Source organism: Tenebrio molitor, chromosome 4, assembly GCF_963966145.1.
Source record: "Tenebrio molitor chromosome 4, icTenMoli1.1, whole genome shotgun sequence".
NCBI lineage: Eukaryota > Metazoa > Arthropoda > Insecta > Coleoptera > Tenebrionidae > Tenebrio > Tenebrio molitor.
In genome coordinates, this window is record NC_091049.1 from 6,793,370 (window position 1) to 6,819,020 (window position 25,651).

Here is a 25,651-nt window from a genome sequence, read left to right on the forward strand (position 1 = left end):
TCATTCATAATTTTTTCTTTTTTAATCACCCACTATTTCGGATAACTTCAGATTACAACGTTTTCTTGTTTCTTGTCGACATCCTTTCAACTTTTTATTGCTTTATTAATAAATATCTCAGCAATGTCAGCAAAGGTCAGACGTAAAATTCTATTTAATTTTGTTAACGTAACATTTTCTGCTACGCATTCTTTTCTTGTTTAAGTTTGTTTGTTTCTTTGTTTCAAATTCAAATTTCTTAGGGCCGATTTCACCAACGGCAGTTAACGTTAACTGTAGGTTAAAATGCTTCGTTACTTTAGTTACCTATTGTTATAACAATGTTTTCGTATATTTTAATCTGTAGTTAAATTTAATTCACGTTGGTGAAACCGCCCCATAGTTCAGTATTTCACATCTCTCTCCATTGTAATCTTGGTTTACTACTCTTTAAATAAATTCCTTAAATAGTTTTTTCTAAATTTTCTTTTATAATTTAGTGTTGAATATGATTTGATTGATCGTTTCACTCGCGTTTTAAATTGGCCCACTCATGCCAAAAAAGCCCAATTTACATACGAACTCGTTAAATAAACTATAATCTGTTTCAGAATCAAAAATCCACCAACACTGCATTTTATCTCGAAAATACAACCGACAACGTCGCCAACTTTTGCTTTTAGTGTATTTGCAAGTGTCAGAAAAAAGTGGGGTTATGAAAGAAAACTGTTGACAGTCGTTTAGGTCGTAATTCATCGTGTTTTTTAATTCTTATTTTATTATATCACTCAAAAGTTATGATATGGTAGCTACCACCATGATAATTATTTTGCGTTACGTAAAAAACTCAACAGTTCAATGTCAAATTTTGGCGGTAGGTTGGGCCAACCCAAAAAAATGAAACTTATTCTAGGGATTTCTTTTTTTCTGACAACATAATTCAACAGGTGGTGGATTTTTGATTTTGAAACAGATTATACTATTTTTTACAGATTTTTCGTTTTATTTTCATGTCATGATTTTCTTTTTTACATTTTTTGTATCTTTTTTTTTACTTCTTCCATTATTTATCGTATTTATGTATTTAACTCACTATATATGTAGGGAAGTTTTCTTCTTTCTTTACTAATTTACTCTTTTCAAGCTTATCACATTTTTCATTTTTTTTTTGCCTTATTTCGTATAATTATTTAGGTTTTTGCGTTTATTTTAATCTTCGAACATTTTTTAATAAAGCACTTTCTACATACATATTTTCTGTTGATTTCTTTATTCCACCATAATATTTATTACTTCCCTCCTTTACTTTACATACTTCGTTCATTTTTTTTTTTTTTTACTTCAACTGTTCATGATTTCCTAAATTTTGATCTATCTTCATTTTTTAACAATCCTTTTCGCTATACGTTTTCTGAAAATTCTTATAGCTTTATTGCTGTATAATTTCTTCTTATTTATTTTCCGAATCATTTTTATCTTTCTCCGTTTTTCTTTTTTTTTCGAAACATCTTGTTTCACCTTTCGAAATATTCATTTCATTGCATTTTAATCTCCTCTCTAATTCCATAATTATATTCCCCGTTATTCTCACCCTTCTATTACCTTTATTGTAGCTTTTAGTCCCCTCATTTAGAGTGAAAATTATTACCTAATTTAAATCTAAGTATCTTTTGTCTCTACCCTTTCGCTTGCCCCCTTCTATTTGGCATTTCAGTTCCATTCAAAGCGAAGTAGATTTATCTAGGTACTGTTCATACATATTCGTTCACACGATTTTTGTAACCCCACGACCCTTTTTGCACCGTTAAAATGACTTCATACATTTTATATAAAACAAACATTTTATCAGCAAACAAAAACGTTAATTAACCACAGAATGAAATGCAACAAAACGTAGAGATATTACACAATAGCAAATAAATGTTTTTCTTATTCCCATAACCATTTCACTCAAGCTTCAGTCTCTCAGAATCCAAAGAACAGTTACATCTTCATTAATGAATTTTCTTCTAATTTAAACTCGACGAGAAAATCAGGGGCGCAAAAAATTTTGGCTTATGATTTTTTCGGAATTTTCAGTCGAATTATGGAGGAAGAAAACAAGTGACACTAAAGCGTTTACAATTGATAAGACATATTAAGTTAACGACTTGTGTCGATAACTTGACGTTTAGGCGACTGGCTCTTGACAACATAACACACAATAAATTAAAATTCAATCTACGACAAGCGGAAAAAACTAATTTCTCGACGATTACCGCAATTACACTTGTCACTAATCACAATGGAAAAGCAACACCCCAACAATTTTCGTAATGAAGTATTTTTCGTGAACGTCACGAAGAGCATCGGCAAGAGCAAGATGTAAGGAAAAAATACTCAGTTTAAATGTTTTCTATAAATCAATCATTCTGTCGCCTTCATAAATTATTATCGCGGCTACTTATAACAATTTAAATTTATTTCAAACAATAAAATCACGCAATTAATTCTAAATGTCCAATTAATTCCCATTGTTTATTCTTTTGTTGCGAGAGCTCGAACGAGATTGGGTCGATTCTAGACCAATCAAAATGACTGTCCGCTCTGTGATAAAGTGATTAGACGTACAGCTAGACCGACCCATCGAAAAAAAAAACTGATATACTTAATAAACATTATTATCATTATCGATTATTAATATCGATAATTATTAATTATCGGCACAGCCATTATCATGTAGGGGGCTTGGCATCAAGGTCTGATTTTTATTTTGTTATCGCGTATATTTCTATGAAATAATAATAATTTACATTATCAATTATTTTGCCTTATTATTATTTTTTTGTGCCGCAGTCGGATAATTTTGCACCTAAACGCACATGGCTTAAAACCGATCCTTGCGGTACTCCTCCAATTACAATTCCCTTGCTGGCGTCGAATGGTCATTTCTGTTTCAGAAATGAGAACAATTTAGAACAGATAATCTTCCTCTGGAACGAAATAATATGTACTATGGTGTGAATAATTTCCTTCCAGAACGTCCAAAACATTTTTTCTTTTAAAAATATTATACCCAAGTACTTTTGCTAATGAACTATATCTTCATCTAGGTGCTAAAGAACAAGCAAATCTTCATTTATTTAGCTTCTCATCGTGATGCAACAGTATCCTCTCGTCGGTGTCAGCGCCAGTTACTCTTCTTGATTTCACTTCATTTTAAATTAGTGAAGATTTCTAAGTAGACAATCTTCACTTACAAAATGATCCACATCAAGATTTTTTCTCATTGTTTGTTTCCTCTATTGGTTGTACGAAAATCTTCGATCTCTTCATGCTCATTATTGTAATATCAGAAACACATGTTTCTAGTCTCATTGTACTAGAATTCTTCTACTTCTAGTTTTGACTTAAGTCAATCTCTAACCCAATCTCTGGTCTTCCTTTGCCGACACGTTTATCCCAATGTTTTTGAGTTTTAATCCATCACCCACTTCCACCACACCGACCGGTCGTCAACATTATCATAAATTAGCATTCCATTTGATGAAATATTCATCGTCAATGCCAGCAATTTCCTAGTGAAACATCGTCGAACAGCTACGACCTTGAGTACCTAGCGCGCCTAGCAAATTTCGCTTTTTCCCCATTCTTATCGCGAAAACAATGCAACTCCGTGAGCGCGAACACCGCAGCTCCACCGCACTCCTTATCGCGGCCAAGCTATTGCAATGGGACTCAGTTCCGGCAGTACCGGCGGACCTTACCTTCTCGCAGTAATCCCTCTTCCGGATCTCGGACACGATCCAGGGCAGCATCGGACTCGAGAACCTCCTGTCCATGGCCGTGAAGCCGTAGTAGTTGACCGGAATCAGCTTCATCCCTGCACCCCGATCAAAAAAAGGCACCAAAAAAAAACACCCCACCAATCGTCAATCCATCCCCCGACACCGACGAACGTTCCGATCAGACGGTTAACGAAAACAATGCGCACGACACAAGAAAACTCACTTTGTCGCCGTCATACCCTCATATTGATCCATCGGAGGCGAAGGAAAATCAATGGGTCACGTGCGCGTGCCGCGGACGGGTAAGCACAAGTCGCGTTGCTTGTCCCAAAACAACTAACTCTCACCGGTATTACGGAATAATCAAACAAATAATGCAAAGTCAAGGACGTAGGTACCGTGCGACCGGTTGTTCTTTGCGGCAGTCGACGTATTGCTGGTTGCCTAAACGACAGATTCAAACAGGTGTGACGGATGGCACCGGCACCAACCGCAAGGCAAGAAAATGTCATGTGAGTGTCGCGAGGAACTGTCAGCGGTGACAGCTGACATGGCCGGCACAAAAACCCAACGAATTGTTCGCCGAATGGGCTGTGAAACCGAAACCGTGTTCTGCGCGACTCAACGCACGAATTAAATTTAGTGTTTTTGAGATTTTAATGTTGGTAGTGGTTACAAATCTGGGGATCAAAGACCAAACATTCATCTTCAGTGTTGCGAAAGGTGTCAAATTTTGTTTGTTTATTTCGCTGTAGAACTAACATCTGCACAATTTGAGAAAATTCAAGTGAAGAAACAAAAGACAAACTCTATGGCAGCGCCATTGCGCTTGATTTCTGAACTAATAGAAAATCTGAACGCAAGATTTGGGACTATTCAGTTTCTTTCGTATCGCAATTACCTGATTCTAGTTACCATGATGTGACAGCTGTCAAATTTCAAATTGCTTATCTGATACGTGGATTAAATACCAAAATTATCTTTAAAGATGGGTGAATTTAAAAGAATTCTTGTGACCGGAGGTTCGGGCCTCGTCGGCAAAGCCCTACAGATAGTTGTTCAGGACGAAAAACGCCAGGACGAAGACTGGATTTTCGTCGGTAGTAAAGATGCGAATTTGTGGTATGTTTCCTACAAAGTATCGGCAAATTTTCTATAAAACACCTCTTTCCAGCGATCTGGACGCCACCAGACAACTGTTCGACAAACACAAACCCACCCACGTCATCCACTTGGCCGCCATGGTAGGGGGGCTGTTCCACAACATGTCCCACAACCTGGACTTTTTGGTAGTAACTCTCAGAAAGTAGGCTAAATCTGATTGCAAGCTTTCAGCGCAGCAACCTAGCAATGAACAGCAACGTGTTGCAAGTGAGTCACGAAAAGGGGGTCAAGAAGGTGGTTTCCTGTCTCTCGACTTGCATTTTCCCTGATAAAACGACATACCCGATCGACGAAACAATGGTGAGACTCGTGTCTAGTCCGGAATTTTGTCGAGCTCGACTTGCAGATCCACAACGGGCCCCCTCACCCGTCGAATTTCGGCTACAGCTACGCTAAACGCATGATCGACGTTATGAACCAGGCATACCACGAGCAGCATGGCTGTCTCTTCACGTCCGTGGTTCCCTGCAATGTTTTCGGCCCCCACGACAACTACAACCTCGAGTCTAGTCACGTCATTCCAGGGTTGATTAGACGCCTGCACGACGTCATGGAAGCGGGGGGCTCCACGTTCACGGTCTTGGGAACGGGGAAACCCCTGCGCCAATTCATCTACTCACTCGACTTGGCTCGTCTGTTTTTGTGGGTCCTGCGCGAGTACGACGAAGTCGCCCCCATAATCTTGTCAGGTTAGGATGGAAAAAAGTGAGGTTATGTGTCAAATTTTCCGTTCTAGTTGACGAGACCGCGGAAGTGTCGATACGTCAGTTGACTGAAGAATTACAGAAAGCGTTCGACTTCAAGGGGGAGATCGTTTTCGACACCACCAAAGCCGACGGTCAATATAAAAAGACTGCGAGCAATGCAAAACTGAGGAAGTATCTGCCGGACTTCAAGTTCACCCCGTTTGCGGTGGCCGTGAAGGAGAGCGTCGACTGGTACAAGACGAATAGTAAAACCGCCAGAAACTGAACGATTTATGTAATTTTCCTACGTTATTTTCAATAAATTTGTTGTTTGAAAGTTGTGACCTTAATCACAGCCGCGTCGCCATATTGTTGTTACAAATGTCAAAAGAAACGTAAAAATGGCTTCCTTTAAACAAATTTGAGAAAAATGCTTTAAAATGTATCACAATTCGGGGTATCTGTTAATTTTAGGTCTTTTAACTAGTATAAGATGTAAGTTGGTTTCGGCGTCACGCCGTATGTCGTTGTTGTGATGAGAATTTGAGGTTATGTAAGTTCGACGACTCTATTTCAGGTGATTCCGGCGAACTCAGTTTAAAAATAATCAAATGCACCGAAGACTACTTCATTCCTGTGTCGTCCTCGGTCGCTGAAGAGCCTTCAGTCGTCGAAGAGAAAGCAGGAGCGAACTTCTCATTACTCTGTGATCTAGTGTCTTCCGAAACCAACAGTGATTATTACGACTTTCAGATATCATGGATAAGGCAAACAAACGATCTAAGGTAGGCCGTGGACGGTCGCGACCCTCCCAACTCACACCTAGTGTTGTAGATTTTGGCGCGAATACGACTCTGCCAACAGTACAAGCAATAAAAAAATGTATTCAATTTTGAAACCCAGTGAGATGAACAAGGCGGTCAAGCGCTTCCAGCCGCTCAAGCCTAAAGACAGGGGCAAATATTATTGCATCAGTCTCAAGTACAATCTGCTCGCTGTGGTGGAGGTGATCGTCCGGGACGAGAAACCCCTGGTGGAGGAGCGACCCGTCATCCAAGAGACGATCTTTTGCAGCGAACAGATGTTCCACTGCTCGACCGGGGTCTGCATCATCCAGCACTACGTCTGCGACGGCAAGCCGGACTGCAAAGACGGCTCGGACGAGGACGAGGCGACCTGTCACGGAGACCCCTGCAAGGACAAGCTCCAGTGCGACGACGGCCGTTGCATCCCCACCAGCTGGTGCTGTGACAGGCACCACGACCCCAACTGCAACGTCACCAACAGGCCCAAGTGCTGCCAAGTACTGTCAGATAGTAAGTCCGGACTACCTAACCTCACTTTTTAATTTTTTAAGTTGCTTCCAGCCTACGAAGAACTGGAGTACGGGTTGGCGTCGGTGACGCAGAGTCCTAACGGGGCGCGCTACCTCTTCATTACAATTTGTGAGTATCGACATTTAAAACAATAAACAATCGTAGTACAGTCGTGTACAACGTTGACGTCGAAAGTGCAGTCTGCTGCTGAATAAATGTCACTCGATCGGATTTTGTTGCAGGTACTCTTTGCATCCTCTTCGTGATCCTGCTGTTTCTGGTTCTCGCCTCGCGAGTGGTGCTCATGGCCCGCAAGACCGATCTGAACCATTCAGTCACGAATCCATCCAACATCGACAATATCGTTCTGCACAATCAGGCGACCTTGTTGTGCGATGTCTACACATATCAGAATAATTCGAGATTACCGCTCACTAATCATATCAGCGACGACTGTGACGTCTCCGACCCTCTTCTGTTCACGGAGGACGACCATCCCCCATCTTACATAGACGTCATCCGTGCACAGAACGCTCGTTTGAACTTGAACGAGCCCCCGCCCCCCTACACCAGTCGGGAAGTGTTGAACGCTCCCGACGAGAGGGGCGGGACGGAGAATTAAACATATCCACATTCCCTCCTTCCCGTTTTCTTTGTATTATCGATATTATATTTATATTTTGGTGTGTTTCATGACGCCCCTTCGTTCATCTTTCGCTGTTTATTTTATGACTTAAGCCATTTCTAATCAGTGAAGACTGCTTACCCTCATGATGATTATATCAAGTATTTTTTTTCTCTTAGTTGCAAGTTTATGCGTTTGTACTATACAACATGTTGAGCTATGTATATAGGAGAACTACATATTTGTAGTATTTTTAGGTACGACTTATCGATGCGACAATACTAGACTGTATTTTTTAAATTAGTACAAACTGATTTTATCAAAATTATATATTTTAGTAAATAAAAAGGCAAAAAAGCGGAAACGTGTCTTTTTTTCAGTGTAATTACGTGACCCCGAGAGTCCGGATCCAGACCATTAAATCCGAACTGGCACTAATTTTATTTTCGTGTTTAAATGGAAGGATTAAAATGTGAAGTTTTAAAAGGGACATTGAGCTCCTGTCAGGATCATCTAATCAGATGGAAGGCTTTTAATGCAGCTTTCTGTTGGAAAAAAATCGAAGAATTGAATTTGCGGCTCATTTATTTAAGGCGTATCGGAATATCGGTTTTCCTGTCACAAAAAAACTGCGGGTCTTAGATTAATTATCGATGTGGCCATGAATATTTTTCTAGAAAGGGACCAAGTCTGGTCCAAATTTTTTGATTTCCAAATTTGGTTGGAATTTGAACAGAAAGACTCAGTTTTCAGTTCAATTAAGACTTAAATTAATTCGAAAATTTTCAAAAATTTGGACAATGTGTGACAATGTCTCTGTTAAAAAACATTGAGTGTCCATTTTGTAATTCAAATTTGACATTTTCCAAAAACATCACGGGTGAATGATTATTATCTTATCATTGTTATTAAAAGTACTTTTAATCCTAGGAGGTAAAAGTGTTGCCTTAGCGACAAAAAAGCGGTATTAAAAGTAACCTATTTTAAGGCGGTTGGAGAAAAAATGTTTTTTTCTATTTTGCGTTTAGAATAAGTCTATTCTAGCACCCAAATGACATCATTTGAGTGCTTTAATAGGTCATTGGCGTGTTAGAATAGACTAGTAAAATTTACTGAATTGATGTTGGTGGCGTGAAGTGTCAACTGACAGACGTCAAAAAATAAATCTCGCAGAGAAGAACAAAGCAAATTAATAAAAATAACAATGAACAAAACGTTTAATTTTCATTCTGGGATTTGGAGTTCTCGGGCAGTAAATTTTCTAACGTCTTTTGTGCAATTAGCCTGATTTGCGGCGGCGTTAGTGATAAACTTTCTTCAGCATTCATTTTCAAACATCAAATGCGAAAATTAAAAAAATCTGACGTTTTAAATTAATTTTTTGCACAGCCGGCTAAAATTATGCCCAGATAAAAAATGTCACCAACCACCGCAAAATTCCCTACATTTAATTTTTTTTTTTTAAATTTATAAAATGGTATATAGCGGCAAAATAGAAAAAATAGTATAAAAGATTCGTTGCAGAAGGTCCTTCAAGCACTCATTTGTTCCTCAACTCGCCGCTACGCGGCTCGTGTCGGAATTTCAAATTCGTGCTTGAATAGATACCTTCTGCAACTTATATTTTAATATACTATTTCTACTCCTATTGTATAATAGTGTAATTATGAAAGTATTTTTTACTGGCTAACAGGGTTCATTACCCCTGGCCTGTTGAATATTAATTTAATAATTTCAAAACTCACAGTAGGAAATATCATAGCAACTCGTCTATGAACTCCAATCGAAATTTTCAATGCATATTAAGTATGCAAAGTAATAATTTTAAAACGTCAGTTTCAGTTTGTCTCATAATGAAACTTATTTATCAGTTTATTTCATAGTCGTAGAAAAGGTATAGTATTTTACTCGCGGGTAATTGCTATTACTCACTCAGAAGAATACGTCACTCGCCTTCGTCTCGCAACACAAAATCACCTCATGAGTAATAGCCATCATTACCCGTGCTTGTTTGAGTAATTTACTATTCTCTTTTGCGTTTTTACTCAAAAATTCTCTTTTGAGTGGCACATCTGTCCAATTTTGATTTTGGGCATTCGGTTTTGAAGTGCCCCATTTCAAATGGTCAATAATTTTTTGGGGTGAGAATGGTATATCTGAAAATGATGAATTTTAATAGAATTTTGGGCTATTTATACCGTTTTTGTAGTATTTTTTAATTTGCGCAAATTTCTTGCGGTCCACAAATGAAAAGCGATTTTCAGTTATCGATCTCATTTTAAGCAATATTTCAAATAGACGAGTTCCAGATTTACTACACTACGATTAAAACTATCGAAACACACACCAAAAGCTCATAAATAACTTCAGCTAAAAGTGAAAACAAGTATATAAAACCGTCTTCGTTTGTAACTTTAAACTAATCAGGCACAAATAAAAGAATGACTTAGTATCGCGGCGCCATCATGAACTAACACAAAGAAATACCGTTCGAGACTGTTTAGTTTCTTTTCTACTTTATAGCCGTGCCGTGAAACCGCTGGACCGCGAGAATTGCATCTGTGGCGTTTGTGAAGTCTGCAAAGGAGAGAAACACGAGGTTCATTAAAATTCGACGACTGTGCCGCACGAAAGACTTTTGAGCGAAAAACAGAAAACGAGGTGCAAAAAATGAGAGCTTTCCAGTCGGGACTGGAAAGAAGGAATTTCAGATGCAGCCAAAAAGCTTAGAGGAAGAAAATGTTTCTTTTTTTGGGAGATCTAATACGACTAGGGTGGTTCAAAAATGAAATGTTTTCTGTTCTACAGGGGCAGCTAGGTGTGTTGTGACTGCGAGAAAATTAAAATTTTTGTTTTATAGTGGCAGCTCCAGTGGAAAAAAATTTTCGAATTCGATTTAAAAAATGTATATAAAAGTATGTGGGATCGCAGATGGCTTTGAAATTTGAATTTGCCACCTCGTTTAAAATCATGATATACTAATCGCAAACTGTCAAATATGTATTCACAAGTTGACCACACAAACACAACTTAGCCTCACTTTCTCTTTAGAAGTCCTAATTTGTTGTTTCTTGCGTTCCTGGTCTGTTTATTCTTAAACAGTAGATTAAGAGTAGAAGTGAGTCTTTTTGTGCTAAGCCCAGAGATTGAAGGCAACTGGGCGAAGAAGACCTATAGTTAATAGAAGAGATTACCAACTGTTGTCGTAACATCAGTAAACAGATGTTACAAAATATTTTTGAAAATAAGAAAGTGAAAGTGAGATGTTTAGAGCAAAATGGAGCCATTTCTATAATTTTCATTGTCACTTTTTTAACTGAACCACTGACGTTATTTACCTTCTTAAGTGTATCCGAAGTACGTAATCTGTCGAGAGTGTTGAGACCTATCAATAATGCATTTCATTATTTTATTTTAATTTCATTCTCTTTGTAAAGCACCTATTTTGTCAAGCCAGGCAACCAGTAAAACCAATTTGTTCCGAGGGTTGCATATCGTACTAACATTATTCGATTTCTGGTGAAACAGTTGGTAAACTTTCAACGCCCACTAGGACCCCACATTCATTTATACACACTCTGTATGTAACATTTTTTTATGCTACTTTTTTCTAATATATTTGAAATATCTTCGATCTATTGTCGAACGTCCTGCTGTGAAGCCACTTTGATCTTCTCCTATGTAAATTTGTTGTTGACATTAACAGTCGGACGTGTGTTTATCGGTGAACAATCCACCGGCAACGTTATTTTCGCAGGAATGTTTATCGGTCTATTAATGGTGCACATGTGTTTTGCACCGGTCCAATTTCTCTAATCGAATTAACGACTTTGTAAACGCAATAAATCGTTTTATGGCCGCGCTAATCCGATCAAACCGCCACATTCGGAGACGAATGAACAGCAGACGGAGCACCTAAAGCGCCGTTTACAACCCAACGGGGCAATTTACATTTGACGTAATCCGGCTTCACACTTAATCAAAGCGATTAATGTGTAAAGACATTATTACAGCTTCTCAACGACATGACCAAACAATCCATCGCTAGGTTTGGAGAAAACGTGAAAACCAACGGTGTGACTGATAATTACGTTTACTTCGAGTCATAAAAAAAATACTGAACGAACTTTGCATGGAGCGTTATGGGAGTGAAGTAGCAAAAGCGTCTTTACATCCCTCGCGTAATTATTGCCCTCGCTGTGCGCTCTATAATCTCTTGTCGAATATTATCTAGAAACATGCAGAGAAATAAAGCCAGAAGCCTTGTGATTTTTTTTTTTTCAAAACCCATAATTAAATCCATACAATTCTGACAAATGTATCATAACGTTTTCCAATAAAAATCGCTGTCAAAGCACCGCTCCTGAGAGATGGCGATCTGCAGGAGGCGGAGCCAGCTTTGGCACCATACCAATTTTCTTCCGCCGCCTCGATTAAAACCGAAATTTGCAATTTTCCCAACCCCCGGCGTACACTTCGCGCTTTTCCCTCTTGGTGATGCGTCGCGCGGGAGCCCAAACAAGATTCCGTTCACCTTGACGTGGTGAAATAAAAACGAAACGAAGTAAACAAGGGATAATGACAAAAAGAAATCCAATCAACGGATCGATTCGTCCGCTAACACTTTCATGATTCGATATTGTCCGAGAATAAAAGATTCCATCCCCGCCCCCTCGACGTCATTATTCTTAAATTGCGTGTTTAAACAGATCGGCAATAAAACACGACCGATAATGGTCACGACGATCCCCTTCCACGATGATGTATGACGGTTGTTTGTTGGCGGCGGTCCAAAAAAAGTGCAAAAAAACGGGTGCAACAGGCTTTTTGGAGCTTTTGCGAATTCGAGCGGCGTGAGTCGAGTGCGGAGTTTGCGTGGGGTTGCGGAGCAATAAAAGCCCCCGGAATGGCGCAGTGCAACCCCAGGAAATGACGTAGAGCAGCTAGGATTGTCTGGCTATGGTGTTTCCATCCTGATAAGGGCGGGTTTGGTTGCGGTGCAATGTTTAGCTGAAGACCAGCGAAATTTAACACGACCATTTCCGACACCAGTCTTCTTTTCCCCGAGACTGTTGGCTTTGTTACCGTAAACTCTGCAGTGGAGCGGTGGCGATATTGATTTCTTTTTTATTATTATTAGTTAATAATGCACTGGGAATGTTTTTGTTGGTCCCTTTTCGTTCCATTCACCGAGACCCATTTTGATGGAACATTGGAGGATGTTTCTTTTTGTGCGTGTGTATTCTCGCATTTATTCAAACAAAACACACTTATTATTGGATGTAGACTTTTGTGTTTATCTTTTGTATTATTTTAGAAACAGATGTAGCAAATAAAATGAAACAAGAACGGAGCTCCACGCTGAAAGATTTCTCTTGTGAACTAGTTATTGTATCGTGTTATTTAATTTCTTTCACATAATAATAGTACCGTGAAATCGAAAAAAAATTAGTTGGCTGTGACCAAAAATTTCAGTTGGCAATTCGTTAAAATTTCTTTAAATCTTGATTTTCATAAAGGTGTGCATTATGTGTGACCCGTCGGTTGTAAAAGAATCATGGGTAGCTCCAATCGTATTTATGAATTAGAATGAATGCTCGAAATGTCTGGCTTCAGCTTCCAAACATAATGCTACTCTCTTCGCTTCATGTTTTCAAATGACCTTCGCAAAGTCGGGACATCAATTAAATTGCAGTTATCAGCAATTACTTGCGTTAATTCGGGAATTGTGGCAGGTCTGTTTTTGAACACGTTATTTTTCAGGGATGGAAAAACAAAATAATCAAGGCAAGTTGTTGATAAGTGCCTTGAAAGTCCGGAATGACAGTTACTATTGTAATTAATGACATCTAATGACATTTGAATTAAAATTTTACGTGCTGCCAACTGAAGTGTATTAATCATGGCAATCTCGATTTTTTTTTTATTTTCGATCGCACGGTAGTATTATGAATTTGATAATTTATTATTATTATTATTAAAGGAATTATCGTTACTTGATAGAAATATCCGTAATGATAAAAAAATCCTGTCTCGATTCCGTGCCTTTTTTTTAATAATACGCTATCGTCATTCGATTTGTAAGCTTGAGCAACATCGATTGCGGTCAGAATTTGGATGGGTCACCGCCAGGAATCGCGTTTAAAAAAAGGAGATGTACGTTATAAAAATAAATTATATATGTATAAACTGTATACGAAGGGATTATGATGACGTGATAAATAAATGCGGCCTCGACGCTGTGCCCCTTTGAATTGTAAGAAAAACATGTAGTTAAAAACAAACCATCACTTTGGCAGACGATTTGGAACAAAATGAAACTGTGATAGACAAATCAAAACTTGTCGAAAAAATTTTGAGTTTTCTAAAAAAAACATTTTGTTGCAAAAACGAACTCAATCTTCTATACCGACTACCGAGTGATGAAAAAGAAAACAAATCAAGAGTGCTACTTCATCTTTTGTTTTATCGAAAAGTTTGACGTTAACTCGTACGCATATGTATACTTGCTAAGCACAGTTGTTTTATTGGTTGCCTACCTCTCGAAAAATCTATTAAAAATTAATTAATTATTAATAATTAATGCTTTATCTTCGATGGTAAAACCTATTTTACCACTTATTCTGGGATAATTGTTGCTTAAAATTACAGTAAACGTCTGTGAAGGTTAACATCAGCACATCTTTGCTGCCAGTAGCGTCGCGATTGGTAATAAAGTTGGTAAATCATCCATTTTTACGAATGCAAAATGTTGCTTATTTTACAAATCTTCTCCATTTTCAGATAATAATGATGCACAATGACAATGATAATTCCAACGTCTAAAATTCATGAGCGTTTGCAGACCACAAATTGTCTGCGCCCATGTACTGAACGCTTATTTGCACAGAATTCCGCTACGACATGACCGATAATTCTCAACGCCTGCTCTGATTTCTTTTCTTTTTGATCACTGTGTACAGCTGCAAACAAAAAATGATTGTGTTCCATTTGGTTTTCAAATTGTTTATTTGTTCTGACGCTGTATCTTATTAATGGTGCGCAGACAACCGCTTCAACATATTTAGTTTAATCGTTGCAGATCCGACTGTTAATGTCCCAACTAATGGAATTTAAACTAATAACAGCAAAATTTGTGGCATAGCTATGCCACGATTCCCAGATAATACATCTGCTAAATCTCGCTGCAATTCTAAAATTTCTAATTCCAGACAATTTCATTTGCTAAAATAATGTGATGAACTAATAGAATGCAAAGAATGGAATGTTCAGGGGATGGTTTAAATTGTACAGGTACATGTTTTAATTAATTCGGGAGCACTTCAAGGAAGATTCCATAGACCACTCTTTTTTCATACGTTGGTACACAGCAATGGACCAAAAAATGTCCGCATAAAAAATTGTTAGAAACTGTAATGTTTTTTAAAATCACAGTCAATGTTTCTGGCATATTATGTCACATCAGGTGAAACAGCATTCAGGCCGGATTAATTTATCTTTAGGGATATTATTACTTTTGTTATAAACGTGCATGACATCGAGGCAGGATTTACTTACTATTACAAATTGTTTTGTCATGTAATTACGCTCATGATTCCTTCTTGAAATCACTATTTGTATAGATAATATACTATCATTTGTTTATTTGTACACTGACTTTTTACATGACATCAAGGCCGGAATTTATTCATTCAACATTACGAATAACTGATAAATGCCCACTGAAACCAAGTAATAGAGCAATGGCAATGCACTGGAAGGGAACGCAGTTTCTTAGGGGCCACCCATCCAAACATTGACCGCGTTAGATGTTGCTTCACCTCGCTGATCGAAGCATAGTTGTTGGGTCGTCGTATTAACTATTATTATCATTACTATGTTCTTACCCACCACAGATCCGGTGATACGGCATTCAGGCCGAATTAATTAATCATTACGTAATGCAAAAAATAACAATAGGATGGTTAACCACAGGACAAAGCCACTTGTCTGTGTAATGTTGGTTGCCTATTTACCAAATAGGCGCGCCATTTACCACACACTATAGCTGAACTAAACCAGGAGTAAAGGATTTGTCATTGATTTATTAGTTATTACTTTGCATTACCTCTTCGAAAGAAAATCTCATTCTATGCCAATAACAGTTACTTTGGAGCTTTTCAGTATTACTTAATATAAAATCGTATCGTTGCAAACAATTGAAAACCAATCAATTTGGTAAGAACTTTCTTAGTTGTCTAAACATGTGGTAAAGTAGTTTCAGCAGAAAGTTGGGGAAAACGGGCAAACGCTGGCCGAAACGAATTTGCTTGTTGATTTCAAATCTGAATAATGTTCATCAGGGCAAATATTAACAAAATGTCAGCAACAATAAACCTTTTCAACAAAACAATGCCGCCAGGTTCTAAGCTTTATGGATGAAATATTCTTCATTCAGGGGTATCGTAGTGCGCCCCAAGGCACAAATATGAAGTAAAAAAATATTATAATAAATGTATGTAAAATAAATAATTCATTGAACGTAAAAATGTTCTTCAGCTGATTCGGTACTTTTAAAAAAATATTCGACGAAATATATTAAATGTTTCTGTAAAAATTACTTCGTTTTTAAATATTGTTATGTATTTTCAAATATGATTTCTTGTAGAAAGTATCTATAAAAGAATGTATATCAAGGGTCCTGTGGAATTGTGCGGCTGTATAATTTTATTATGTTGAACCGCTGAAGCCGTTAAATCAGATGTCAACAATGAAATGTCAAATTATTAAATCTTAGCGTCAATTGAGATTTCGACGTCTTAGTTGTTTTCCTTGTGATTTTCTTCAATTTTTCTACATTCTAATTACTTTTCATCTTACAACAGTCTTTATTAAAAACCTGTGATTAATGAACTTATACAGAGTGTCTCAGCTAAGATTTTGGAGCTTAATATCTCCGTTATTTTCCAACGGATTTTTGTGAAATTTAAAATGCACATATTTTAGACGGTGAAGAGCAAAACCCCATTCATGCAATAACCCAAGTCTTAAAAACGTAATTTTAAATGTCTTTTTAAAATGTTGATACACTTAAGATTTATATCAAAAAATGTATCGTCAATAAAAAATGCTGTAAGGAGAAACTCGTCCTTGAAAGACGTCTGGTTTGCAAGAAAAAAGCAAAAAACTGTGTCAAACGTGGCTGCAAATGCAAAAACGTAGACGCGTATGAAACAAACGCGCAATATCGCCGAATTTTGGTCACCCCTCTTCGCACAAAGGCATTGACATATTTGACGTTTATCTTTCTAACCTTGCAAATTGTTACAAAGTTAAAGAAAACATTTGGACGTAATTTATTATAGTGGATGCTTTAATTCTTCCATAAAGGACTAAAACACTATGCGGATGCAAGGTAATTTAGTTAACGTACGCTTCCGGTGTCTTCAAATAAATTGACGACTCTCTGAACCTTAAAATTTGTAAAGTTTACATTTGGATAATGTTCCACGAGAAAACGAACTGTGTTATTGAAGTTCTTACGATACTCTCCATAGGCAAAAATTGTTTCCTTCTTCAACAATATTGAAATTTCTGCCATTGTAGTCTATTTTTAGAGTATTTTCAACAAATTTACACAATTTGGCATTTCTAATAAAGCGCGCCGCGCCCACTTTTGACAAATTTTAAGGGGTGTACAAAATGTTGCTTGGCGACTTTTCATCAATTAATTGTTTCAAAAGGTAACTGCTGAAATACCTTCAAAATTTAGATTAAATTTTTAACAACAAAATCTAATCTTTTCGTTGAATCAGACGAGTGATTTAGTTAATTGTTTGTGTAGACACCTATTTTTTAATATTTAACAATCTAATAATAATTGCGCTTAATTGCCAATAAAGGAAACATGTGTTAAAATTACATTTTTGTGCTGCCGTAGTTGCAATTGGCATTTTAAGTGGACGATTAGCGTGCGGCAATGGAAATGAGAAAACTCTAGTGCTGCAATGGACAAACAAGAAATGTAAGCCAAGAAAAAATAAACTAATTGTGGCAAACCAAGTATTACTGAAAGACAATTATGTCTCTAATGTTATAAAACAAAAGGTGCTTCGTAAATATTTAGAAAATGCTAAAATGTGTTAATTTTAGTTATTTATAAAAATTTCGGTTGGTGACCTTGCAAGCTATAAAGTTGCGTTTGAATTTGAAATTCGAGCACTGGCAGATTGACATTTGACATATTTAGTGCTAAATTGATTACCAACATAATTTTGTTGAAGTAATATGTATTTATTATGTTAATGATTCAAAAATGTGTTTTATTACAAAAGGCAGCACAAAAAATATTGTATGGTACTCTTGTGAAAACTCCATTGCTTTACTCACTCACATACAGCGCTCGACTGCGTCTCGCGCCATATTACCGTTCGTAAAGCAATGGATCGTTTTCAACACTTGTAACATAAATAACTATTTTTAACTTGAGGTAATTCTATTATTACTAATTGAATCCTCACCGTCTAAAGTATCTGTATCTTTAATTTCATAAAAATCCGTTGGTAAATAACCTAGATATTAGGCTCGAAAATCTTAGCTGAGACACCTGTATAACTTGTTTTTCTATGTGTTATGTACCACAATATGCAACAAAGCGGCAAAAATGAAATATATTCGAATTCCACAGGACTCCGGATATACGTTCTTTTATCGACACTCTGTATGTTTCTTGCTCTTTCTTGGTAAAAATTAAACACTATCATAACATTACCTTTTTTGTAACATTTTTTAAACTGCATCTTGCACATGCAATAATAAGGAAATTTACAAAAACAAAAAATTCTAGAGCTACTTACTTTTAAACCTTACTTTCTAAAGTAGTTAAAAAATTAAGAAAAAATACTAAACAAACAAATTCAAATTTAAAATTTGTTTTCCCAGAGTAATTGATATATTTATTTCGTTTTTGAAGTAAAATTCATATCTCTACGTGTTTTTCGATAAAGCAAATTTAATGAAAACTAAAATAATAAATATTAGCTAACAATATATATATACAGTATTGTCCCCTGGGCGGGAAGTTTTTGAGTATTCTTGGCAGTTGGCTCACCTTAAAAATTAATGGAAACGAAACCAAATGCTATCTATTAGATTAATTAATATTACAGAGAAGAATTCCTGTGCGATGCCCACTCCATCAGGCGCCGTTTAACTTTATCAATTGTCAAGTATTTCCTGGAACAGGAAGTGTAGAACCAAGGAGGGGAAGTGGACGACCATCATCAATACGAATTTCAGAAACCGTTGAAAGAGTTACGGAAATAATATAATAACATGAACCGAAAACTTTAATTTGTTATTTATCATAACAAATGAAGAGGTACGATCAAAATCTGAAGGATTTGTCAACTGACCTACGTTTGGAGAAAATATAGAAAATCACCGCCCGCTGAAATCTTAAAAATGTGTGCCACGAATTATTGATTGAGTTTACACTTTTCAATTCCGTAACTCGTTCCTATACAAGCAAGAAAAAGCTTAATATAAAAATATAAAAACTTTCTAACGGGCCTTCAAATAAATTTATATTTAGAGCAACCTATGGAAATTCAATTGTTTTGCAACATTTTTCCAGCGTAGAAAATGACACAAGAAACGTCTGACATTTTAATGAAATAAAATTATGTTAGAAAATATTTTTAATTTTTGTAGTGCTTTCTCCCTATTCCCCCTCCACGGAATATGACAATATGAAATTGGAAAAAAGCTTACTATGTAACTCCGGAGAATAATGGTTACCTACAAAAATTACTTTACACTGTTAACAGAATTAGAATGTCGCCTACGCCTACTCTAAATATGTATTTATTTGAAGGCCCGATATAATCCATTTATAATAAATTGAATAATTTGGATTCCAAGTTTTTGTCAACTTTCATACAACGTGTAACAGAAATAAGTACATTAATTTTAACTGGTAATAGAACTCGTCAAAAGGAACAACTTTTCTATCTACCATTTTGCCGAAAAACGATGTTTAATTCCAAAAAAAAATTCGAGAGATTTTTCACTAAAATAACCCTACGCCACTAAATACTGCAATGGCTAATTGAGATCAGCGCTAATATGAAAAAAACATCCATTTTCATCCAGAGATCGTGTTTTAACGCCGAAATCGAAATTCAAATAAATCTACCCGTATAGCAAAAAATCCACTTCGTAAGAATCTGGTTGTTTCACGTTTTTAGGTAGCTCAGTTTTGGAGATATGAACGGTTTTAGGAAAATCTTTCCTATTTTTTTAAGCCACTACGAAACGTTTTTCGCCAAAATGGCAGAGAGAAAAGTTGTTCCTTTTGATGAGTTCTATTACCAGTTAAAATTAATGTACTTATTTCAGAAACACCCTGTATAAATCCACAATCAGAATTATTAAATATTTGTGATAATCGATTAATTACAATACAAAACCACAAGAGACCGTAGAAATTCGTTCTTCTAAGTAAGCCATGAGTCTTTTTGTGCTAAGCCTCCTAGAGATCGAAGACCGAAACGAAGTCGAGGTTGCAACTGGGCGAAATACAAAAAGACCTACTCTTAATGATATATACCTATTATTTATTTTTATCTTCAAGCGGATCACAAAAAAAATCGGACATGAACTCATTTATTTTCTTTTGCTGCAGTCACAGTAAAATGACAATTTTATTTTTATAATGTATATATAAAGTATTATTAAAACTTCCCCATCTATTTTTCAGTTTGAATTTGAATTGCTTGTTACATTTTCATTATTACATTAATTATTAGGATTAATACGTTTCAAAATTGTGTTACTTTTCACCCTATAAACTCATAAAGTCCAATTAGCGCTATAAAATTCGATTTCATAGGTAAATTTTTAATTAAATCAGCTTCACCGATTCATTATACAAAATTAATTTAATAATTTATTTCATAATTAACATCACGCACATTACGTGAAGAGAAAGCACGCGTGGGCGTTTGGCATTCCGTCAGACATCAAACAATCTGTTCTCTCAACTTTCAACCCCTCTCACGTGAAATTAACCATCAGCATTAGGAGTTTCACGAGCAATAAAATTTTTAATTAAAAAAATCGTTGGAAAATTAAACAAACGACTGTTTATTTTTTAACTTGTTATTGTAGAATGTTATTCTGAATTATTTACGTTCGTGGCTATTTTTGCATCCGACGGATAAATATTGAATCTGAAATGTGAACATTTAACATGAAAATTTAACAGAGAACATAATTATCGCGACGGAATTGCATTTCGTGCAATGCAGGTGGTACAAAATAAAAACTACCAATGAAATTATTTGCGCATCGAAAGCACCACTGTTATTGTTATTACACGATAAATAATTCAAAGAAAACAATTAAACTCTGTAAAATCGGAAGTGGAATGCGGCGGGTTGCTCACCGGGTCCCGCGCTCTTCCTTATACAAATATTTTTTTTCTGAAAACTCGTCTAAAATAATCGACGCGCGATCGGTCCCATTTGCATTTTTATTAAAAAAACAACAAAATCGCCTGGCAATGTTTACGCCATCGCCATTACAAATTCTCCTTTTCTCCGGCGAGTATAAAGAATAACTTAACCGGTTTAAGACGGCTCCTTTTCGAATCTTGTTGCGTGTGAAAACAGCGGATAACCCACGGGACATCCGGAAAAGGCGCCGCCCATTCATCCGGTTATCGCGACAGACTCCGGTGAAAATTTCCCCGCCGCCGTTCTAAAGACGTTCGTTAGAACATCAACACCGATGAATGGTGCCGTAATTAAGATGATAAAAGCGCCATTCCCTCTAAGACTTCTGCAATAGACGCAGCCATTCCATTTGCCTCTCGTTTTCTAATTAAGCCGACGACTTCCTAGTGCGGCGTCTCGACGCCTCCTGACGCAACCGAATCACAGGATTATGTAGGTCGAGACCTGACATCGCACCGACATTTGGAACAAAAATGAACAATACTACAATACTTGAAATAAGATAGGTCTCAACGGAAACCTTGAGCGACCCCTTCTTGTGTCAGGTTTCGCTCGATATGTGCCGCGAAACGATCTGTGGTACTAATATTGAAGAAAAACTGCAGTAAGCCGCCCCTGACCTAATAGGGGTCGCCACCCCCATCACCTCCATTATCGGATTTAAGAAATTATCACCGCGGACCAAAAGCTGGCTCGACGTTGTTAAACGATGCCTTAATGACTCACCACGCACATTAATCAAAGCTCAACAAAAAATCTTTGCGTCTATCGCAAAATAACGTCGTTATCTGGTGACCCAAGTCGGCTTCTTTGACCCCATTGAAGTAATAATCTGCAGTGGGGGATGAGACTTGATGTTCTTACACAAGGTGTCAACCTTTGCGTACCCGTCAAAGCGTGTAAAAACCCGCCTTGCTATGCTGTCGTGCACGCAACGTTTGCCTCGCAAAAAGTCTCGTTCTATTGAATCCGCATCCGGGCCAGCTCCCCTTTTTAATTCATAACAAATGAGGTAGTATCCTTGACGTGGTCCTGCGACAAACCAGGTCGTCCATTGTTGACCATCGCGCCGCAACAAAGAAACTCTTTCGTTATGTAATAGAGTTGAAGGGGCGAAATGGAAACGGGGGTGGGAAAAATGGACAAAATCCCGTTCCCGTTTAAAGCGAGCCGGGGGTGGCGAACGGGAAAAATAAAGGTGCGCTTATCGGTAACGGATGAATTGTAGTGATAAAAAACAATGGGGGGAATCTGTGCTGTATCCTTCGGCGACCTTGGATCCGTGCCGTTATCGATCCTGTCGAAAGGAGAATTTGGCCCGCGACAGGTTTTGCAGTGACAGTTTTGCATCCTGCACCCTCTCCAATAAGTCGACTTTGATTAATCGCCCCAAGATCCGCCTGCTAAGGGGGGCATCAATCTTCGGTTAAATGAGTTGGAGAAAAAAACTTGTTTTTTTCCCTTTTGCGAGTGTAATTGGGGTAGTTTTGGCGTTTTTAAGGCGGCGACCTTAAAATGTGTGTCGACGGTGGATGGAAAGGGGTGCGAGACAGATCATTAGGCGATCTGTAAAGTATTCAAAGAAGGAGGATGATGTTAAAGTAAAATTATTTATTCACAATCGGTTAGTAACGTACAGCTTTTCTAACCTCTTAAAGGTTAGAAAGTGAGCGATTACCAAATTGCCAAAGTTGGTATATGGAAGAGTCCTCCGAATACACCTCGTAGTCCAAATTATGTAGACTATTTTTCACTCATTCAATTGTGCTTGCGAATCTCACTCGTGCTGACGCACTCGTGGATTCATTCACAAGCACAAATGATAATTCGTGACCAGTTTGAAAAACAATCGACATAATTTGGACTACTCCTGGTATTATAAATGATAATCACATTTACGCCTCAATTATTCAACTTAAGTCATACGATTTTGATGCTTTTGTTTTTCTTCATAGCCTACTTGACCAGAAAATTTTTGAAACATACGGTACTAACCGTCATAATCACTACATTGCCGTTGCATTTATGGACATATTATCCACAAAACAGTTTACTTGATAACAACTATGCAAGGCACTACCAAACGAGCTTGTACCGAAATGGTCTCGACTAAACTCTTCCTGTTGACTTTATTGGTTAAAGAATCGACGCCCGCTCCCCAGACTCAACATCGTGGTCATCGTCGCCGACGACGTAGTGAGTAGGTACTGGTCAATAGTCAAAATTTTTGCCAAGGCTTGGTCCACAGAAACCAAATTACATAGGCTTGAGAGACTCCAATCAAATCCCCACGCCGAATATAGAAGCTCTGGGCTACAACGGCATCATCTTGGGCAAATTCTACACCCAAGCGTCTTGTACCCCATCCAGGGCGGTTTTTCTCACTGGGAACTACCCCATCAGGACGGGTCTGCAAGGTACTCCGATCGTAGCAGGTCAAAACCGCTCTCTGCCCAGAAGCATGCCTCTGATGCCAGAAATTTTCAAAAAACTGGGCTACGAGACCTATCTGGTGGGGAAGTGGCATCTGGATTCTGCGTACAGAAGTAGTACTCCCACGAACAAGGAGTTCGACACGCATTTCGGGTACTGGAATAGGTTTCTGGGCTATTTTGATTAATTGACGGATTTTAACAACACAGTAAGTAAAGTGTTGTAGGTACCGGCGTGATCGGGATGTTAGTACCGGACAGAAGTTTCCAAAACAAAAACCATGTTGTGGTCTTGCTTTTAGAAAACGGAAGGTTTCGACTTGCACAATCGATTGGAGCCCACTTGGTCCGGCAGGAGCAAGTACGCCACTTCCCTTTTAACTGACAAGCAGTGCAAATCATCGACAACCACAACCAGAGCCAACCCATGTTTCTGATGGTGTCACATCTAGCAGGGCACGCGGGGCGAGGCGGGATCGAACCAGGAGTACCCGACGCCGACTCGACCAACACGAAGTACCTCTACATTTCCGATCCGCGGCGCGCACCGTCTTGTTCTATTCTCCGGTACTACTTTAATCTTTCTGATTCAGAAATTGTCAATCTCCTCGATCAGTCTATGGGTACTGTAGTCAAGCGATTGGCCGAGAGAAACATGTTGGAAAACTCGATAGTACTCTTCTTTTCGGTCAATGGAGCCCACATTATAGGCGACTACGGCAACACCGGCTCCAACTCGCCGCTGCGAGGCGTACAACAACTCAATCAAAAGCTTCACGCAGCTAATGTCGTACTTTTACTTTTACTTTTCTTTCTTTCCAAACCCTTTATGTTTCATATACATTCTTCTGTCTTTCTACTATACAGGTGTCCTAGAACTCGCGCCTCAGAAAAAACTAATTAATGCCGACGACAATATGGATCCCAAAAATGCAAAAAAAAATTGTTTGGTATTACATAACAGTGCTGTTAGACTTTTTAAACTCACCAATCCCAGAAAGAGGTTGAAATAACATAAATCTGTTGCTAGGCTATTACTGACGTTTTGAAAGTTTTGGTTGACTAGATTATTAACGAATAAAAAATATAAGTATAAAATCTAGCAACAGAAATGATTATTTTCTTGAATACCGTTTGAGCTAACCAAATTTTTCTTTAAGAATATTTATCTGTGCATCAGGGCGATTCCTAAAGTTTTCTCTGCGGTGCGAGTTCTGGGACACTCTGTATATCTACTTTTTCGCTTTCTCATTCAAACATTAATTTCATTTCTTCCCTTTCGTGGGTTACTTTTTTCAGATTTTCCCCCACACGTCTTGTTCCAGAACATATCTCTTTTTACTGTTTCTTATGCCCACTGTTATTCTTCAGCCATATTGACTCTCCCATTTCATTCTGTATTTACGCACCCCCATTTTATTATTTACTCCAGGCACTCTTGATTATCTCTCTTTGAACAAAACAAGTCGCATTTTCAGGACGACACGTGCATCTCTTTGGCTGCGTCTAATAAAAAAAACCACTAACAATAAAGACATCCTAGAACTGTTTATTTTTTTCCTGAAAGGACTCGTCCAGTCCCGTTCCTTTTTGGTTTATTTATCGTGGGCGGCAACAATTCCCCGGTTTGTTTACCAAACAAACTGTCTAGTCTTTCAGAGTGCTAATTGAACAGCCTTTTGTCTATCCCATTGTGGCTAATGGTTCGTCGACAACCATTCTAAATCACATTAAACAATGACCGTACACCAGGATAGATCGATTTGAACCTAATAGACAGATCAAACGGACGCGGTACAATTTATGCGGTTCGCGTTTGATTTCGCTAAATTAAATAAACCGACGTGCGATACACAAAAGGTCCTTTGTCATCGGTAATGGATTAATTAAGGTAAACAGTTTGGTGATTTTTTTTTCATTGTTGGTGCACGCTGACATTTCAACAAAAACGCCGGATCACGAACAGCACGGATACGCATCGCCACAAAAGGACGAAAATTGAAATTATCGATTCTCGCAGGACTGCGCTAATGATCCTTAATTAACAACGCGAAAAGGATCCCGCCATTTTAACGCCTCCAAATTATTCAGTTCAAAATGGGGATTAACCCACTATTATTATTATTATTGTACCAGTGCAGCTACGCCGCTCCCTCTATTGTCCACCCTGTACGAAGAAAACCTAA

General features: G+C 37.7%; 3 protein-coding genes and 1 pseudogene across 6 annotated transcripts in view; 3 read left to right on the plus strand and 1 right to left on the minus strand.

Annotated features, from left to right (window-relative positions):
- plx (PTB_TBC1D1_like and TBC domain-containing protein plx) overlaps nucleotides 1-25,651 on the minus strand; it is a 112,759-nt gene that overhangs the window by 32,178 nt on the left and 54,930 nt on the right. The window contains exon 1 of one of the 3 annotated variants that reach the window (XM_069044628.1): nucleotides 3,726-4,150. The exons of 1 other annotated variant lie outside the window; for it this stretch is intronic. In XM_069044628.1, the coding sequence (XP_068900729.1) occupies nucleotides 3,726-3,839 (114 nt within the window). In that variant the 5' untranslated portion in view covers nucleotides 3,840-4,150. Of the gene's footprint in view, nucleotides 1-3,725; nucleotides 4,151-25,651 lie in introns of those variants that run through there. One more of the 3 variants, XM_069044630.1, reaches the window with a different exon arrangement.
- Nucleotides 4,367-5,933, plus strand: Gmer (GDP-L-fucose synthase-like protein). The gene is made up of 5 exons (XM_069044687.1): nucleotides 4,367-4,868; nucleotides 4,921-5,035; nucleotides 5,082-5,210; nucleotides 5,257-5,599; nucleotides 5,647-5,933. Exons 1-5 carry the CDS (start codon nucleotides 4,735-4,737, stop codon nucleotides 5,880-5,882), a joined length of 957 nt encoding a protein of 318 aa, XP_068900788.1. The 5' UTR covers nucleotides 4,367-4,734; the 3' UTR covers nucleotides 5,883-5,933.
- LOC138128439 (low-density lipoprotein receptor class A domain-containing protein 3-like) lies at nucleotides 5,938-7,901 on the plus strand. 2 transcript variants are annotated; one of them, XM_069044683.1, is made up of 5 exons: nucleotides 5,938-6,091; nucleotides 6,174-6,381; nucleotides 6,431-6,912; nucleotides 6,964-7,041; nucleotides 7,155-7,901. In XM_069044683.1, the coding sequence occupies exons 1-5, from the start codon at nucleotides 6,037-6,039 to the stop codon at nucleotides 7,532-7,534; spliced, it is 1,203 nt and encodes a 400-aa protein (XP_068900784.1). In that variant the 5' UTR covers nucleotides 5,938-6,036; the 3' UTR covers nucleotides 7,535-7,901. The 2 variants fall into 2 exon arrangements, with proteins under 2 accessions (XP_068900784.1, XP_068900785.1); XM_069044684.1 differs by having other exon boundaries at nucleotides 6,431-6,899; nucleotides 6,954-7,041.
- The window catches only part of LOC138128138 (uncharacterized), a 29,136-nt pseudogene continuing 26,451 nt past the window's right edge, over nucleotides 22,967-25,651 (plus strand).

Coding starts and splice junctions, on each gene's coding strand:
- Gmer (XM_069044687.1), top strand. CDS start 4,735: ATGGGTGAATTTAAAAGAATTCTTGTGACCGGAGGTTCGGGCCTCGTC. Junction 4,869..4,920: donor AGTAAAGATGCGAATTTGTG/GTATGTTTCCTA, acceptor ACCTCTTTCCAG/CGATCTGGACGCCACCAGAC. Junction 5,211..5,256: donor ACCCGATCGACGAAACAATG/GTGAGACTCGTG, acceptor CTCGACTTGCAG/ATCCACAACGGGCCCCCTCA.
- LOC138128439 (XM_069044683.1), top strand. CDS start 6,037: ATGTATCACAATTCGGGGTATCTGTTAATTTTAGGTCTTTTAACTAGT. Junction 6,913..6,963: donor CTGCCAAGTACTGTCAGATA/GTAAGTCCGGAC, acceptor AGTTGCTTCCAG/CCTACGAAGAACTGGAGTAC. Junction 7,042..7,154: donor CTACCTCTTCATTACAATTT/GTGAGTATCGAC, acceptor ATTTTGTTGCAG/GTACTCTTTGCATCCTCTTC.